Below are 18906 nucleotides of genomic sequence, written 5' to 3'. Positions count from 1 at the left end.
TGTGGATGAGTGGGAAGGACTTCCCTAAGGTTTCTAAAGAAGACCTTCCTCCAAGAGTGCTGGTGCCTGGATTTATGTCAGTCTTTATGAATGGCGCTAGCAGCTAGCCAAGCCTGTGTCCTCTCCTTTGACCTCTTCAGTATTTTTGTCAGTCCCGTGGAGGAAGGCATGAATGAAATGGTGTGCTGATTTAATTGGTGGTTGACGTCAAGATAGGAAATGCAGTTAATATGTTAGATGTCAGGCTAGAATAGTGACCAGATACATGTAAAATGAAAATAAGCAGAGATAAAAACTTCTGCCACTAGGGTCAGCCTAACCAACTGTGTAAGAGGAGAGGGGGAGGTAGGGTTAAATCTCAGCTGTTGCGATGGGTCAAGGGTGTGATGGGCCTGTCAGACAATGACAGGTCTGAGGTCGGGTTTGTACTCACGTAGGATCCGGAAGAGCAGCAAGTTCCTTCCAATAATATGTTTCATGTTAAGGGGGTTCAGAATTGGTATATTTTGCTTAGAAAAGGGAAATAGATATAGCTGTCTTCAAATATTCTACAAAAGGATCAAACTTTTTTTTTTTTAAAGCAGTGGGTGTAAATTATAAGGGACATTTTAATCATATAGAAGGAAGAAATTCACAACATTCATGGCTGTAGACACTTTTAGGGGATTCATACATACATCATGTATGGATCAATGGGGCTGTTTTCAATTCTATGATTCTGTGTTTCACTGACAAATCTTTTATCAGGGTGCATGAAGAACTGTGATCAAATGATAATGTATGAAGTGCTTTGGAAATGCAGGGTAGATGTTGGTCATCATATGGTTATGCCAGTCAGGACAGGCTTTCGATGGGTTTCTAGAGGATGTTACATGAACCTCTGACACCATATGCTAAATATTGGATGTATATACATCCTGGATGTATTTTTTTTTTAAAGTGTCTCTAAGAGTTAAGAACCGTTGCTGATAATTGTCACTTTTTATTGGTAGTTTATGGAAGTGACTTTATGCGTAGGTAACAGCATATTACTATTTCATTTCTAATCTTAATGACTCTGAAAAGTAAGAACCCAGTGATGTTTTACATTTGGGATATGTGCATGTGTGTACAGAATTGTAGATACTGGTTAGTCAGTCTTACTTTTTATTCTCGAGAACACTTTATGTGGCCAGTCCCCACTCCCAGGAGTCAGGCGGCACTGTGACCATCCTCAGTCACCTGTGCTCTTTGCTGAGTGTGTGTGCTCAGGCGGCTCAGACGGTGAAGGGTTTGCCTCCAGTGCGGGTGACCCAGGTTTGACCCCTGGGTCAGGAAGATCCCCTGGAGGAGGGCATGGCAACCCACTCCAGCATTCTTGCCTGGAGAATCCCATGGACGGAAGAGCCTTGGCGGGCTACAGTCAGCAGGGTCGCAGAGTCGGGCACGACCAAGCACACATGCTGTATGCTGAGTGAGACGTTTTAGTCTCCTTGGGAGTTAACTAACATAGGAAAGATGGAAAAAACCACCACGGTACATGAGTTAAATATCAATATAAGGCAGCCCAGAAGTCGGTTGCAACCTGCGTAGGAAAGATTCCAGCAGGTCCCAGAGATAGTGTTCGTGGGCGTGGTGACGGGGCAGCTCCCTGGTCCTTGAAGCCGGGCTTGTGTGAGCTCGGGGTTAGGCAGGCGAGGGGAGAAGAGGGAGCATCCCCTGAGGCTTTGTGCTGAAAGTGAGGGTGTGGGAGAGGGGATGGAGGAGGCCCAGTGTGGGACAGCTGTGTCCCTTCCACCCCACCCACCCCCGCAACAGGCCTTGGTAGTGTTTGCAGGATGCCTGGGAAAAAACAGAGGCATTTTACAGTTATATTTAGACATCATCACAGAAAAGTCAACACAGATTGCTTCTTGATGCGACAGCCTCTACTTACAGGTCGCGCTGGCCGGCCCTGATCGTTATCAGCTGTTTTCACACAGCTGTAGTTCATGCACATCACTCTGAGACAGTTGACATTGTTTTGTATGTACTTTTCCACGTCCCTGTCCAATCCACTATGCCGATGTATTATAGCCCGTTCCTTTAGACCCTTTTAGTCCCAGTTCCATTTTCATTATAATCATGAGGCAGGTATTCTTTCTTGCATTTGGTGAATGAGAAAACTTAAGAAATGAGCACCAGGTTTAGAGTTACACAGTGGTAGTAAGTGGGGGGTGAGGGTGTGCCCACAGCCGCTGCTTTCCCCCTTCAACATTGGAAGTCGTGTAGCTGCAGACAAATGCGGATAAATAGCACCACTTCCCCATTTGAGAGTGTCATGCTTGGAATAAGATATATTTTTTAAAGCTTTGCTGTCAAGCTTCCTGTCGCATTACCCTTCAGAAAGCGTTTACCACTGCTTTATACATACTAGTTCAAATAATCATTTACTCACGTTGGGCTTTATTATTTTCGCCATTTCACATATAATGGAATATTACTTCAAAAATTTTTTTTAGTTGATGGTAAGACAGAACATTTTTCAAAATAATGATTCTAAAGGGGGAGAGTTTTTCTTTCGTTGAGCTCTTGTTTAATCCTGATATATAGATGTGATTATAGATCAAGAAGATACAGTTTTTTTTCTATGGGTTTTTAAATGCCTTTCTTCAATTTGTGGTTTAAGGAATTTGGCTGAAAAATTGTGAAATGTTATATTCATAAAGAAACTACTAATAAGCTACCCCCTTAACTTGGTGTTTAGGAGTGAACACTATTAACATAGATATCTTTATTATAAATACTTGGGTGGGTAGGCATACTCTGAAAGAGTGATAATAAGGGAGTATCTAAGTATAAAAAGCATCAAATTTCTCTTAAGGCTACTAAAATACATATAGGGACTTGTTCTTTAACTTGGATATCTTTAAAGGGTAGTTGGATTTCCAGACCAACCTCAGAAAACCTATTTAACCTATAGTACAGCCTAACTGTGCTACCTAACATGTCCACAATCGATATTCAAATATATATTTAAAAGATATATATTGTATTCCTTCTTGTTTAGTATTTCTGGGGATAGGAAACTTTCTGAGACTTTGGAGGATGTGGACAACAGTGGCAGCTTCCCAGAAGATCTAGGAAAGGGTGTGTGTGTGTGTGTGTGTGTGAGAGAGAGAGATGTATATAACTCATAGATACATAGCTACATATCTAAATACATACATATCTGAAAAGTTATTTGAATAAGGAGGAGTTACAAGAAAGTCTAGTCAGGTAATAAAATTAATCAGAAGCTGAGTAACTAAACCGAGTAACTAAACTAGTTATTTTAAGACCTCTTTGAAAATGGGCTGTGTATACACTGACTTTAAAAAGCATTTATTTCATGGAATTGAAGTCCACACTGCAGCAGTTGTGGAATGGTACCTAGAAGAGAAAAATGTGCTTGGAATAACATATTTAGAGAAATAGTTGAGGACTGTTCTTAATATGGGTGTCTCTAGTATAACAAATCATATGTGAGAATTGAAAATGGTGGTACTCTGAAATACTCCTATCAATAGAAGGATAGATAATGAGAATACAAATGGCTTTGCATTAGATGTGACTACGAGCAGTGAATTGTTTTGTTGGAAAAGCCTTCGGTTTGATTTGGGTTTTGGTTCCTTTAAGGAGAGAGTAGTACAAAGCAGACGTTAAGATCCTGCAGTGGGTACATATTTAGTGTTAAAAATAGTGAAAGTACACAGCAGGATGAATTTAGATTGTGGATGAATATTTAATAATAGGCCATAAGGAGAGAAGGTTAAAATTAAATAATTTGCACTGTGTAAGTATCTGTTTTCATATCTGAAGTTTCACTGAAAGGCATCTGATGCATTTTGAGAGGTAGAGATAATCTGTGTATTTCATGCTTTCGATTTTCAGAAATCTCAGGGTTAAGCTAACGTTTTGACATGGGTGCAAATTAACTGAATTTCAAGTAGGGCTGTGAGAGTTTATGGCGCTGATGAGAAAGATATTACAAAACAATTTCAGTCACTGATAAGATGAATTTGCTGCACTGTTATCTATAGCATTAAAATATAGACATTCCAACCATTTTCCCATTTTAAATTTCTGCTTTAATTAAGCCTGTTTGGGTCATGCACTGTTTAAAGTCAAGTAAGCAGACCTTTCCTATGCCCTGGCTAATTCAGATTGAATGTGAAGATAGGGGCTGCCTTGGGCCCCGTATTGGAAATTTAGCCTGAAATCTGATTTACTCAGTCTCTCTGTGGGCCATTCATTCACTCTGCAGATTCTAGCATCACCAGCTCAGCCTCGATTTTCACACTTTCATAGAAAGTTTTATTTTACCTTTTGAAAGTAAGTGTGGAAAATCATTACATTTTGTTCTTAGGCATAAATTCTAACTTGAAGCATTCTGATGAAACTTAATTCTTACTTTTCAATTTTAGTTTCATTACACGAGGTCATCATATGCATATGTGTGTTGAATTGTGAAGTCAGCACCGTTTGTGACGTCAATATATTGTTTGAGCAATTTCTGTCGTTCTAAGTAAACATTTTTCTTGACTGGTGAAAGTACACAGTTACAATTCCATGAAATTGTGAGTTTCGAGCAAAATCACTTGGCCTACACATATTTTCATTCTGGTGAGATCAATTCCTGGCAAATTCCTATGAAGCCCTTAGGACGGAGTCAGCTGTTTCTCTTGGAAGGCTTTGTTAAAGCTGAGACCTCCCTGGATGCTCCCTCCTCACAATGCCTGTAGGATGTCCGCTGGGTTGCACTGTAGTCTCTGAAGTGTGTTTCAGTGACCTGGTCACCTCTCTTGGACAGCCCCCAGCACGTGTCCACTCTGCCTCCAGTGCCTTGCACCATGCGCCCTTAGTGAATGTGTGATGAGTGGGTTACTCGAGGCGTTGCAGGAGCACCAGGGTACCTGCCCCTGAGAAGGCGGGAGGGCAGAGGTCGTGGGCAGCCTTGTGTGCGGGGTAGGGGCATGGGGGGAAGGAGTCCTGGCGGTTCGTGTAGCCTTCCATGCTTGGGGGGCAGGGTCTGCACCCCTGGCACCCCCTCACCTGCTGTTCGCGCTCAGCTGCTGGTCTTCCGACGTTGCCCTCACCTCTGCTGGTAGCCTGCCCTTGCCCAGGACGGCAGTTACTGCCCCGTCATCATTGGAGCGTCCGGTGCAGCCCACGCATCGGCGCTCGCCTCTTGGCCACCTGGGCTGCAGTCGGCCTGTGTCTCCACCTGCTCCCTTCTCGGAAGCACCACGCTATCCAGCTCCATTTTCTGACCATTCCTCTGGCCTTGCTGTGGCCTCCTTTCCCCTTCTTCCTTAAGTGATGTCAGTCTCGAATTTTGTCTCCCACACGTCGTGCTCTCTTTACATATTCTCTCGGGGTAGTTCCTTGGGTTTTACGTGCTTGGTGTTGCTGAAGTCATCCAGGATTTATTGAGGGTGTGCTGTGGGCCACGTGGGACTTGTGTCCTGCACGTGCCCTGTGAGTGAGCAGAACAGAAATCGCTGCCCTCCAGGAGCACCTGTCCTCAAGTCGCCCACTTCCCTACTTAGGACTCGAGGGACTCCTGACCCCCCAGGCCGGAATGCGTTGTGGCGCTTCTGATATTGTCACCTGGACTTCCTGTGGGAACCTGCAGTTTTAACATGCAGAAGAGCGAAGGCGCCCGGCCTCCATGGAGGGTGGATCTGCTTCAACCCCGGCTCACTGCTGGCTCAACTGGTGTCTTATTACCTGTTAAGCCACCCTTGCCGCCTGTCTTCCATCACTCCCAAGTCAAGCTGCGATTCTATCCTCTTGCTTGAATCTGAGCGTGCTTTCTCCCACCACTGCTTCGGGCCCAGGACCTCGGCTCAGCAGCCTGCTGGGGCAGCCCAACCTGGCTCCAGGCCACTGCTGGGGGTGCCATCCTTCTGAAAGGCAGGTGTGACCATAACTCGCTGTTAAAAGCACCCAGTGGTTTCCCCCAAGATGCAACCGGAAGCCTTTCAAGTGACGCGTGAGGCTCACCCACCCACTGGCTTGGGCCCGCTCCAGCTGCTGCTTCTCTTCGCTGGGGTCTAAGCTGCTTCTGTTTCCTTGCACGTGCCAGGCAGTTCATCATTTCCTGGAGCCTGTGCTCGATGCCCGATGTTTCTCCTGCTTGGGGGTACTCTGTGCCCTGGCCCTCCCCACCTTGAACGTGGCTTCTTCCGTCAACCCTACTAATCTTTGAACCTTCCTGAGAGACCCTATGTCCTCCGTGTGGCCCACAGTTGGGCCTCAGAGTCTGGCCCACAGTTGGCATCAGTGTGTGGTTCTGGAAGGAAGGAAATATCTGTGGGTCTTTGTAGCACCTGTGAGGGACTTCCCCCGCCACTGCCTCGCTCCTTTGAAGCACCCGGGGCACGAAAGCCCAGGCCGAGGCTCCAGTTCAGCCCTCCTGAGTGGCCCTTGATCTGAGGCCCGTGGGCTGACTCACCAAGCCAAAAATAAAACTCAGAAGTCCAGTCTTGAACTGGTTATGTTTGGTCAGAGCCTTACTTGCATTGAGAAGGTGGCTTGTGACTCACAGTCTGAGTGCTTATTCATGTCACTAGTGATCTTTGAAAAGTTTTGCCCTAGACATTCTGTGTTATCTGAAATCTATCCTTTCACTTTCTAATGAGCACTCAGACACATTAATGTTTGATCAGGACTTGCAGACTCAGGTCTAAAATAAGGTAATTGTTCTAAGAATACTTTGAAGTCAGGAAGGGTTCCTAACCACTCACTATACTTTGCTTTTGTTACTGGGAAGCTGACAGAGCTGGGTGAGGTTAACTATCATGCCCGTTTCCTGTGTGCATGGTAGAATTTTAGATGAATGCAAAATCTTTCTATATATTGTTTGTTTCAGATCCCTTTTAATTATTAAAGCCTTGCTAAAAGTTAAAAAAGTAAATGTCTTGTATCCACGTAGTTTTTTTTTCCTTAAATGTTTTTCTGGGTTTTGTCAGGTCATTGTTTTTCATATTTTCACAAGTAAGGAGAGTTACATTTTTAATGTATATGTTAGCATAATAGACATTTCTGTCTCTGCAATAATGAGGTAATAAGCCTGCGTCTTCTTTTACTTCTTCACAGGGCAGCCCGATGGATCCCATGGTGATGAAGAGACCCCAGCTGTACGGCATGGGCAGTAACCCTCATTCTCAGCCACAGCAGAGCAGCCCTTACCCTGGAGGCTCCTACGGCCCCCCAGGCCCACAGCGGTATCCAGTCGGCATTCAAGGTCGGCCCCCCGGGGCCATGGGCGGCATGCAGTATGCCCCGCAGCAGGTTTGTGCTAGTTTTACTCCACTTCCTCCCACACTTGCTCCTAGTGTTGTCTTTGTCTTTTCCTGTCTACTGAAGGTTAGTTTTGAGACAGTTGGGAAGCATTTCACGGATTTTCTGCTTTTTAAAAATTTTCATAGTTTCTTGAAATGATCACAGGCACAACTGTTTCCCCATCTCTCTTAAAAGCAGGAAAAGTGAGCTTCTTAGAACAAAGTGGACACAGTTCCTGTTCTATTTGAAAGATTGACCGTGTCATCATTGTGCAGCAAATTGTATAGATCGGAGCCCCAAAGTGAACTTGGCTTTCTAATATTTCTGATGGCAGACAGTGTCAGATTTTGAGCTGTGAATAAACTTCTTAAGGTGAAGTTTTAAGTTGTTTAAAGGTTTTTCTCATAAAGATGGCATCAGCTTAAGTTTTCTTTAGTCTGCCCCAAAATTATTTTGCTTTTATTTCTTGACATATTTCTTCTGTATCTTTTGAAACAGATTTCTGTGTTTATTGTAAGAGAATTTTACGTGTATCACCTCTCTTAGGTTTGATGAGTTTTGTGTTTTTACATAAAACAAGCAAAAAAGACTTTGTGCTCTTAAAAAGAAAAATATTCTCCTTTTTCTCTAGAGTCAAATAGTTGGAGTTACCTTAAATGACCGTCTGCCTTCTGGCAGTAGTAAGCCCTCAGTCTCTTGGACCCTGGAGAGTGTATTCTTGTAATGTTGGCCTGAGGAGATTCAGACTTGTTTCAGGTTTAGTTACTAGAAACACCAGGAAGGCTGATGTGTGCGTTCCCACACCAGGCCTTTAAGCCAACAGTATACCAGTCTGATGCCCACCTGGGTGTTTTCCTCTTCCCAGCTAGGTTATTCCGGAGTGCTACCAGCAGCCTGCTCCAGAGTCTCCCAGTTGCTCTCTCTCAGGAAGTTCTCTACGTTTGACCAGAAATCACTGTGGAAAAAAACATGGAACTTTGGTTCTCTACAGTGGATGTATGCTGTATCATGCTTTCTATGCTCTGTAGCTGTGTCGAAAGGTTCATGAATAAGTTTCATCCTTTTAGAGACTGAAAATTGTCTTTCCTCTTTATCTTAGTTTCTCCTTCGGTGATACTTTAATTTTAAGGCGGTTGTAGGGGAAGTTAGAAGCAGTTCAGCCTTTGAATCCCAGCTGTTGGTTCTTTAAGTGGTCTTCGTTCTTGTTAGAAGTACTCACCCCTTGTTTATTAAAGATGGTGTGTGAGTCACTCAGTCGTGTCCGACTCTTTGTGACCCCGTGGACTGTAGCCCACCAGGCTCCTCTGTCCATGGAGTTCTCCAGGCAAGAACACTGGAGCGGGTGGCCATTCCCTTCTCCAGGGGATCTTCCCGAACCAGGGATTGAACCCAGGTCTCCTGCACCGCAGGCAGATTCTTTACAGTCTGAGCCACCAGAGATTGGCCACTCAGAATTCTAGCAGTCGCATACTTAATTGTACTTGTAATTTTTTTTTTTTTAACATTACTCCTTTCTTCTAGTAATATTTTGCCACCTAGAGTAAAACTCTTTAGTTGAGACTGCTAATTATGAGGAGATAATTTGTAAATGATTGAAAAGTCAGGTGAGAGCTGTGATTCCCCCCCACCTTTTTTTTTTTTAAGTTTTAAAGCTCATTTCCCCATAGATGAGGGGAAGAAGGCCCAGGTAGGCAGCTGCTCCGGTCCTGATCACCAGCTGGTTTTGTTTGGGGCCGACAGTTGTGTGTGGGACTCTGGCCACAGAGAGCGAGCAGGGGCAGTGGGGCAGCGGGGGCGTGGAGGCCGCCCCCCTTCTTCTTGCACCTTCCTTTCTGCCTTGTTTCCCGAAGGGAAATTTGGAGAATCATTTCAAAAGGAGCTCTTCATGGCAAGCTGCTGGATGAACGTTCTCCTCTGAATGAGTTAAAGTTTTTTTTTTTTTTTTAGATTAATTAATTAATTTTAATTGTAGGATAATTAGTTTACAGTATTGCAATGGTTTTTGTCACATAGCAACACGAATCCGCCACAGGTATACATGCGTCCCCTCCATCCCTCCCCACCCTTCCCTCCAGGTTGTCACAGAGACTGGCTTTGGGTGCCCTGTGTCATAGGTCAGACTCGCACTGGTTCTTCTACATATGGTAACGCGTATGTCTCTGCTGCTCTCTCGCATCATCCCGCCCTCTCCTTCTCCCACTCAGTCCAAAAGTCTGTTTGGCATGTAGGCTCATCGGTATTATCTTTCTAGATTCCATATATATGTATTAATACACGGTATTTGTCTTTCTCTTTCTTGAATGAGTTAAAGTCTTGTTAGAAGTTTAAGACATTAGCTTATTTTGCAGTCCCAGAGTGGGAGTCTAACATTCTTCACAAGTATGAAGAATGATTACCTGGGAATATTTTTTTCATTGTTTTCTTCCCACATACGTAAGGCTAAAAGTGGAGGGACGTACACAGTTAGGTAGAATAACTGCAGTTTTCTTTGCCTTTTTGTTTTATTTAATCCCCTTGGATCTTATATACTTTTTATTTTTTTTATTTTATTTTTAAAAAATTTTTATTTACTTATTTTTTTCATTTATTTTTATTAGTTGGAGGCTAATTACTTTACAGTATTATAGTGGTTTTTGTCATGCATTGACATGAATCAGCCATGGATTTACATGTATTCCCCATCCCGATCCCCCCTCCCACCTCCCTCTCCACCCGATTCCTCTGGGTCTTCCCAGTGCACCAGGCCCGAGCACTTGTCTCATGCATCCAGCCTGGGCTGGTGATCTGTTTTACCCCATATATACTTTTGAAATCCAGTAGATCTTGGATTTATTTGAAGGGACAAATTGATAAAGATTACTCACTGATGTTTTAGCAAATTTTTAATTACGATTTTAGATCAGGTATTTTACTGCTAACCAAAAAAAAGCCTAATTCTGTTTAAGCACAGCTCTTTCTGATAATGAAAGGAAAATAGGGTATCTAGTAAGAAACTGAATGCCCTGGCTATCAAACTTCCATATTTGGGAGTTAATCAAAATCGAAAATTCTAAATAATCTGTATTGCTCTTTTACTTTTTCATTTAGTTGTAGTATAGCCTTTTTTTCAAAATAAGACATATCTTATTTTGAAATCTAAAAGGCTAAAAAGAACTGCTAATGCATTTTTGAGTGTGTGTAACATTTTAAAGGGGAGTCATACAGCATAATACCAAGTTTATGTGATCAGGTAGGTGTAGGCTAATTAATAGCTTTGAAAAGGAAAAAAAAATGGTGCAGGTTTTGGTGAAGGTTATTAGAGCACGTTTATTTTGTTAGCTTTAGTCTGTGTTTGGTGAGGAATTTTCAGTGAGTTGCTTTATTGGTGAATTTTGTATAATTATAAATTTGGTCTGCAAACAAGGTCCTGGCACAGTGATTGGCTGCTGGTCCTTTCCATCTTCTCTTAGGCTAAGGCAATTGACCAAGGATTGTTGTGGTCATGACTGCTGGTGTTCTTCTGGGAAAAAGTTGGAAGATAATGATGACATTGAGTTTTTATTGAGTGGACATCACCACCTAGGCATGACTTTACTTTGGACGACCTCCAAAGCTTTCTGTGCTTGGTTTGTGAACCTCTAATGAGCTGAATCCAGTTCATTTAATATTGCTCATATACTTCTGCAAAGGATTAAAATGCAGGAATTCAAGTTTGTAAATTGAGTTGCCCACTTACCAGCTGAGTGGTAAGTTGTCTTTGGCTCAGGGGTCACAGTTTTGATTCCTAGCTGGCATTCTATTCCTGTGATAGGAATTTTAAATGAGTATGTGTTCGGAAGAACCACAGTGCGTATATGAAATTTAACATGCTGAGTATCACTGCTTACTTTTTATCTCTGAGAGTCAGGGGGAACTGGCCACTGACTATTGGATTTTAGTATTAACCTAGTGATTCTTGATTTGTATGGTGATAATTTTATTTTTGAAATATACTCATGACTGGGTCTTTGAAGCATGACGTGATAATAGTACATCATTTTGGTGTTTATTAACTGGAACTAGACTTGTGGTCTTTCACTTGCTGATTCTCTCACATCATCAGGCAAATACATGGCTAAACAGATTAGTTTTGCACGGTGCCCTGGAAACTAGTCTACTTGGGTCTTTATTGAGCTGAGAGGGGAAATGAATTTTCTATGCCTCTGTGAAGAATGTTCTGCCTCTAGGCTCCTGGAATTCAAACCTGGGGATGGTTAACAGAAGTACACTGGTTGATTTCATCTAATACAGAGCTACATAGAGGATATATAATCTGTAAGGCTGCTAGAATCTGCTTCTGTTTTTTTAAACTTAGACACCAATGTGTCCTTTGTGGAATCAGGGATGTGGGTAAGCAAATGTTTTATTTCATTTTTCTTGTCCTTTGTGATTGTAAATGTATACATAGGTCTATGCTGACTTGCTCTAAAAAAGATTTTTCATAGAAATAGCACCAAGAAGAAATAGGTTACAGAAGCAAAGTTATATTTATTTGTGTCAAGCAGATTTCAATGATGTTGTCTGAGATTTTTCGCGAGTTATTAAGGGTTAATTGAATTGATATTTTAACTCTATATCTTGTTGCAGATGTTTGTATAACCTGATACCTGTGGAATTATAAAACCAACCCTGAAATTATAAAACAGGGAAAGAGAAAGAGAGCAGAGTGAGGGATTTTAAGTTCATGAGTGCTTTTATAATGGGAAAACATGACTTTTTAGTTTTTAAAAACACATGTGTATTGTGAAGACCTTTACAACAGCAAGACTAATGGAGCATAATGATTGCTCCATACCATGGCAGATACCATGGCAAAATTATATAGAATTAGTTATTTTTGTTAAGGTGACCCATCTGCACTTACCACTTTCAATCTAAATAACAACTGAATTTAAAACCGAGGTTGTTTTGAAAAAGACTTTAAAAATGAATAGATGTTTTAATTTGTGTCTTTATCTTTTACACCCTCTGGATATGTATTTTGCTATGTGCTTGTGGAGTGAAACATTTATTTCAGAACATAAGCATTTTATTTGGTACCATCCTAACAGCCAAAACACTTCTTCCAGTGCAAATGTTTATTTTGGCAGCAGATGTTTCTAAAAGGAGACAAACATTACAATTGTTTGGCTAAAATAAATGTTTTCTTTGGGGTTATTAAGGAGCCAAGTGAGTTCTAGGATTCCCACCTGTGTTACTTTGTATTGTCAGTCTATTCCGTGAAAAAAATTGCTTTTTAAAATGTAGTTAAAATCAAAACATACTTTTAACTATATTTTAAAAAAATACAGTTTGATATAGTTTAAACAATGTTTCTGAGAAGTCAGGAAGAACGGCGTGATGAGGACTGGTAAGATTCTTAACAACTCCAGTTTTCTGACATGAAATGTTCATTTACACTGAGTCTCTTGACTCCTAAGCATGAATTCAGTGCGCCCCGTCACTTCTGCCATGTCCGACTCTTTGCGACCCTGTGGGCTCTAGTCAGGGCTTCATTTTGTTTTTCTCTAAAGAGCTTAGACCTCCTATATAAGGAGCATAATAGGGTGTGATAGGATGAGAAAGGAAGGCTTGACAGTGAAGTAAATGAAGGCTTAACATGATGGAGAGGAATGGGTGCCTAGTGTCTATTTTACATGCAGAGTCCTAATTTTTTTTGATAGTTCATATTCAGAGACACCTACCTGGACTAAATATACTGTGGTTTAGTCGCTGAGTCCTGTCCGACTCTTTGCAGACACCATGAACTGTAGCCCACCAGGCTGCTTTGTCCATGAGATTTCCCAGGCAGGAATACTGGAGTGAGTTGCATTTCCTTCTCCAGGGATCTTCTCCACCCAGAGATAGAACCTGTGTCTCCTGCACTGGCAGGTGGATTCTTTACTGCTGAGCTATCAGAGAAGCCCCAAGTGATCCACAGATTAATGTAATTTCTATAAAAATCCCACAAGATGTTTTTAAAATATAGACAAGCACATGATAAAATTTATACAGAAAACCAAAGGAAAAATGGACATGGGAAGCTAAATCATTTTTAGAAAGTATAAAGAAGATAGAATTACATATATTAAACATGTATTTTACATGTGTAGATATATACACATCTAAACACACACCAATAAAAGAAGGTAAACTTTTGGGCTAGTAAAATAGTGAATGCTTTGAGATTTCTTTTGCTCTATTACTCACAGCATTTTTATATATGCATGTTTTGTACTAAGAGACTTGGAGCCAAGCTGTTTTGCTTGTACACCTGAAATGTTTGGAACTCTTTCAGTGGATTGCAGATTTATATAAATAATGGCCTTTTGTTGGCCACATTTTGTCTTGATTTCCTCACTTGTTCTTCATCAGTGAATATGAAGGTATTTAAAGTTTACTAGCAAATACATTTACATCTCACATTTCTGCTTCCGAGGAGATAGCAGATGCTACTGTCTTTGATGCCAAAGTTCCCTGTAGATGGAGTTTTGTACCAAGAAAATATTTTTGAAAAGATCTGTAGGTATGGTAATTTTTATTTGTGCTTTAAAATTTAAATTTCTGGACTATATGGTTTTAGTTACTTCTTACAATGTAGTTGAATTTCAACATCGTCTAAAGCATTCAGTGTGACATTTTAACAGGTATGTAAAAGAGATCACATTTTGTTGTTCATTCGCTAAGTCGTGTCTGACTCTTTGCAACCCCATGGACTGCAGCATGCTTTGGTTAAATATAAAGTTTTAAATCTTTAGCTTTTTTCCTTAAAAATGAGGAAAGACATGGTTTTATGCTTGAAAGTTTAATGAGAAAATATGAAATGATTTCTCTTGTAGTTTGGAAAGCTACTTTTATATTAGGAAGTTTATACTGATATATATATGTGTGTGTATATATATGTGTGTGTGATATATATGCTTAAAATATATATGTATATTTTAAGCAGACTTTTATATTGTTCTAGAGATGCTAAAGGTTCTATAGATGTATAGTGCCTATTCTCTGCTGGTAGCTTATACCATTTTGTTATTTACATATGAGTCTATTGTTATATATATAGCCTTTAAACCTAAAATATCTGCTAAGCTTCTCTATTATACTTCTAGTTTTAGTTGTGAATCTCAAGTATATGTTTTAGGTAGCATTATAATTACTTGAATATATTCTACATAAATTTCATTTATTTGCTTTCATCAAAGAAACAAGTATGATATTTATGTGAAAATTTAAACAGTTCAGCTAGCACTAATAGTTGATAGCAGTAAAATCAGCCAACCACGTTCTTTCACTGCTCCCTGAAAAACAAACAGTAGCAACAGAAACCCCAGAAGATAAATTGAAAGTTAAACTCTGTGGCACAGCCTAGGCCATCGGTTCTCAACCACTGTCCGACAGTACAAGAGTTATACACCACTGAGTGAGCACGCGTGTGCACATATGCACCCAACCCTCCCACCCCCATTTAAAACCTCTCAGGATGTATGCCCATATCAGTTGCAGCTGAATATAAGCGCTTCCTCCTTTCCTGGTTTTCTGAGCTCCACAGGTGAGTCCCCTGTGCAGCTGAGGTGAACAGCCAGGTATCAGACAGAGACCCCAAAGCGGCTTCCTGACCTGCAGCCGTACTCGACGGGCGCTCCTTCTCGAGCCCTCCTCCACTGAGTCAGAGACTCGCCACTGCTGAAGGGGATGAAGAACCAGGAGTCGGGACAGTCGATGAGATGCTGCATCTGTGTGCAGTAGTGGAAAAACCTGTATCTCAACTCACTCTGCTCATCTGCTAAGTGGTTCTGACTATAAGATCTCCCAGCTTGGATTTTCCTTTTAAAATAATCATAAGTTGATGTCTTTTTGTTTTAGTTTTGGATTTTGGAGTCTTGTCATTTCAGATAGTCTTCTGAAATTTATGGGTTGATGCTTGACAGGTTGTATTAATACAACTACTAACGCAAATTCTTTAAAATTCTTTCTAAAGAAAGTTATATCTTCAAAGATTGACAAATTGTTGTAATCAGTACAGTAAATTATTTTCTAACTATTTTTAAAATGAAAATTTTCTCAGTGAATACCTGATGTGTGTTAGATACGTAAATTTTTTTTTTAGTATGTAGAAAATCTGAAGATTGAGATGCTTGCTTTACTTGGAACCACAAAAAGAAGCAAAGAGAGAGCCAGTAATTACTTACACATTTTACACATTATAACTTTCTAAGTACTTCTGAAAATAGTTTATACTGTACAACATTGGGATAAACTGTAGCAGTGAATTCTAAATAGAAATAATAAGTGTTAAAAGGTTTGTTCTCTGCCATCCCTTTAACTCCTCTTTAACCTCCATGAAGAAGAGTTGGATGGCTTTGTTTTTTTTAAAGCAGGTTTTTTTCATAAGGGTAAAAGAAGTCTTTTAAGCCCCAGGAAGAAAGTGAAATTCTTCCTGGTAAAAGAGTTGTTTATGGCAGTGTGATTATTTTTATATGCAGCACATTTATTAAGGCCATTTGCCCTTAGAGTTTTGAAACATCTGTAAAAGTTAAAACTGTAGTTGTGAATGGAACTAGAAAAAGACGTTAGTAGAAACAGAGAAGAAAAGAAGGATTGGTGGGGGCGTGGAGGGAAGAGGGGAGTCAGAGAAGGAGCAGGAAGCTGCAGGAGTCTTGATTCTCTCAGGGAGGCCGTGGACGCCTCACTAGCGTGGGGAACCTTTCTCCGTCCAGGTTTCTCTGATCTCAAGAGGAACTCTCTGCGTGAGCCAGCTGTTAGAAAGTTTCTGGACACTCTGGAGCTGGGGTTTGGGTGTGGTTAGTGTGTACATATAACATGAACATCCCTTGCCTACTAATAAAGCCCTAAACTCAAACTCCATAACAGTCTACAGTAGCAGGCGTTACCCGGCTCCCCATTTCCCAGGTACTTTTTTTGTAGGGGGAAGAAAAAAAATCTAGAAAACAGATTGCCCCAAAGATTTAGCCAAATTGGTCTCCCTTTATTGGTATTAAATCATTGAAAGAATACTTAAAACAGCTACCAAACACATCAGTAGAATTGGCTCTTCACGGTTAGTCAAAGGCACCGCCTTTGTTCTAAGAAACATCAAACATTCAGAACCTCAAAGTAAGATGAGTAGCAATAGCAAAAAAAAAAAAAATTATTGGAATTAAAATGCAAAACATCTATCATTGCTGAGGTAATTAAGGTTTACTTAATGGCCCTGAGACTGAAAAAAAGTCTAGTTCTGCCTGGATGGTTGTAGGAGCTGGTCCCAAGGAGGGCTGGGGAGATGTCTGCTGGGAAGGGAACATCAATTTGAGACTGAGAAGAGACCACCAAGCAGAGAGTTCCCAGCACTGAAAGCAGAGTTCCTTTCTCCTGATTTCATCACCGTCATTGCTGCCAGAGAGAACTGAAGAAGAGATAAGGGTCAGAACAGCTGCTGGTCTGTGGGCCTCAGAATACTTCGAGAAAACAGTCAGCCAGGAGGGAAACTTCCCTTCCCTTTCATTACTCTGCTACTTTGAAATTTCCAATAAGATTTTGAGATATCCCAATAATCTGCGTATTTGCATCTTTGGAGGTTCTTCCCAGCATTCTGGGCTTCATAAAGAAACATGACTTCCCTTCTCTGCTTCCCACCTGTATGTCCCTTGCCACTGGTCAGCATCTCAAAGATGAGAAGATCTCATTCCCTGGTAGGTGGCCAGATTTTGGTGGTTGGGGAGGTGAGGAAAGACCAGAATTCCCTTCCACATGCACTGGTCTGCCAGAGAGCTCCCTTCCGTGTGCGCTGTTGGCTCTGACTGAGCTCTCCCCCGTTCCTCTTCCTTGTTGGCTTCAGAAATAAAGGGAGGAAGGAGGGGTAACGTGTGACGTCACTGGCCCCGTCTTCACGATGTCAGGTGTATCTCAGCACGGAAGTCTGAGGATGGCAGGTGGAGGACGTTCTGCTCACTCGCGCAGCAGGTCACAGAGAGATAAAGTACAGGACAGAGGGGTCTGGGGGGTGTTCAGTTCTGACCACCGCTGCCCAGAGCTGCAGAAGTGGGGCAGGCGGCAGCATCCCAGTCATACCGGCTGTGGTCAGTCCATCTGGCCGAGTTTAAGTCCTCTGGGGGCATCCTAGCTGCAAAGGAGGCTGTGGGTTTGAGTTCTGAATTCAAAACTTGGGGGCAGAGCTTTTGGTGGTGAAATCTGTGTGGAGAACACTTGACAGTTCCAAAGGTTCTCCTGTGTAAAGAATACCCGCTCCCCCTCCTCCTACAGTCTTCCTGACTCAATAAATGGCAGCTTCGTGCTTCTGCTTCGCTTGCCCAGACCAAAACTTCACAGTCATCCTCTCTTCCTCAGCCTTTCAATCTGTTAAATAATCCCACTGCCCTTTCTTTTAAAATAGATCCAGGAACTGAGCACTTCTCCCAGTCAAAACCTCGAGGGCTCCCTTCCTGGCCAAACCCCATTTCCCATCGGGATTATCACAGTGGACTCCAGAATGGTCCATTTAGAGGGTGCACTTGACCTTGCCTTTGTGACTCCCCTCTTCCCTCAGGGTGCCCGAGGCTGCACGCCTACCCCCCACCCCTCGAAACTCCAAACCCCGTCCTTCCACTATGTCTTTGTGTTGCTTCTTCCTTTGGCCGGTTTTTTTTTTGTAAATCACGCTATTTCAAGCTTTCTGTTCAAAGGCACATTAGTTTGAGATGCCCTCTCGGACTTACCCAGTGAAAGCACACACGCCTCCCATCGGGCCGCTCCTCTTCCTCCCTGGTGCTCACCGAGCCCTCCCCCTAGATGGTGCTCACTGCACCGGGGCGCTGCTCCCCCTCGGTGGTGCTCCTCCCCGTCCGTGGTGCTCACCTAGTCGGGGCCCTCCCCCTCCGTGGTCTCACGGCGACGGGTCCTCCTCCCCCTCCATGGTGCTCACTGAGCCGGGGTACTTCTCCCTCTCTGTGGTGCTCCTCCTCCGTGGTGCTCCTCCTCCTCCAGGTGCTCACCGAGCCGGTTGCTCCTCCTCCGTGGTGCTCCTCCTCCTCCGTAGTGCTCACTGCGTTGGGGTGCTCTTCCCCCTCTGAGGTGCTCCTCCCTCTCCATGGTGCACACCAGCGAGCGTGGCTGCCCTCGTTAGGACAGAATCTCCGGATGGCAGGGGCTGGGTTTTGCCTGGCTGTAGCCCATCGTCTTCCCCAGTGATTCAGTGATAGGAAAAGCCCTGCCTGCCTGCCAATGCAGGAGACATGGGTTCAATCCTGGGTCAGGAGGATTCCCCTTGGAGAAGGAAATGGCAACCCACTCCAGTATTCTTGCCTGGGAAATCCCACGGACAGAGGTGCACTGCAGTCCACGGGGTTACACAGAGCCCGACACGACTGAGCGACTGCACAACAGCCAGCCCATCGTCTAGAGCAGTTCATGGCATTTCACAAACATTTCCAAACTCCTGGAGGGAAGAATTTGCAGAATTGTAGCCTCTGGCCAGTGTAGACAGTGGACCCCAGTGCCCAGAGGTGCAAGCGAGGTTAGCAGCGCATCTGCCCCGAGCCCGGCCGGGGGCGGGGCGCAGCGCCGCCTCCCTCGTGTCCACCTGACCTCGGGGCCCAGGCCCTCTGCTGACCGGGTCGGAAGCCCGCC

The 18906-nt window shown here is 42.8% G+C and overlaps 1 protein-coding gene across 5 annotated transcripts in view; it reads left to right on the top strand.

The window, feature by feature from the left end:
• ARID1B (AT-rich interaction domain 1B) overlaps positions 1–18906 on the top strand; it is a 409096-nt gene that overhangs the window by 41562 nt on the left and 348628 nt on the right. For all 5 annotated transcript variants that reach the window (XM_065931065.1, XM_065931063.1, XM_065931067.1 and 2 more), the window contains exon 2: positions 7102–7296. In XM_065931065.1, coding sequence (XP_065787137.1) covers positions 7102–7296 — 195 coding nt within the window. The remainder of the gene's footprint in view (positions 1–7101; positions 7297–18906) is intronic.

Source organism: Muntiacus reevesi, chromosome 3 (genome assembly GCF_963930625.1).
Source record: "Muntiacus reevesi chromosome 3, mMunRee1.1, whole genome shotgun sequence".
In the NCBI taxonomy this organism is placed as follows: domain Eukaryota; kingdom Metazoa; phylum Chordata; class Mammalia; order Artiodactyla; family Cervidae; genus Muntiacus; species Muntiacus reevesi.
Note: the sequence above shows the minus strand (reverse complement) of the source record. Positions and strands in the feature narration are given on the sequence as shown.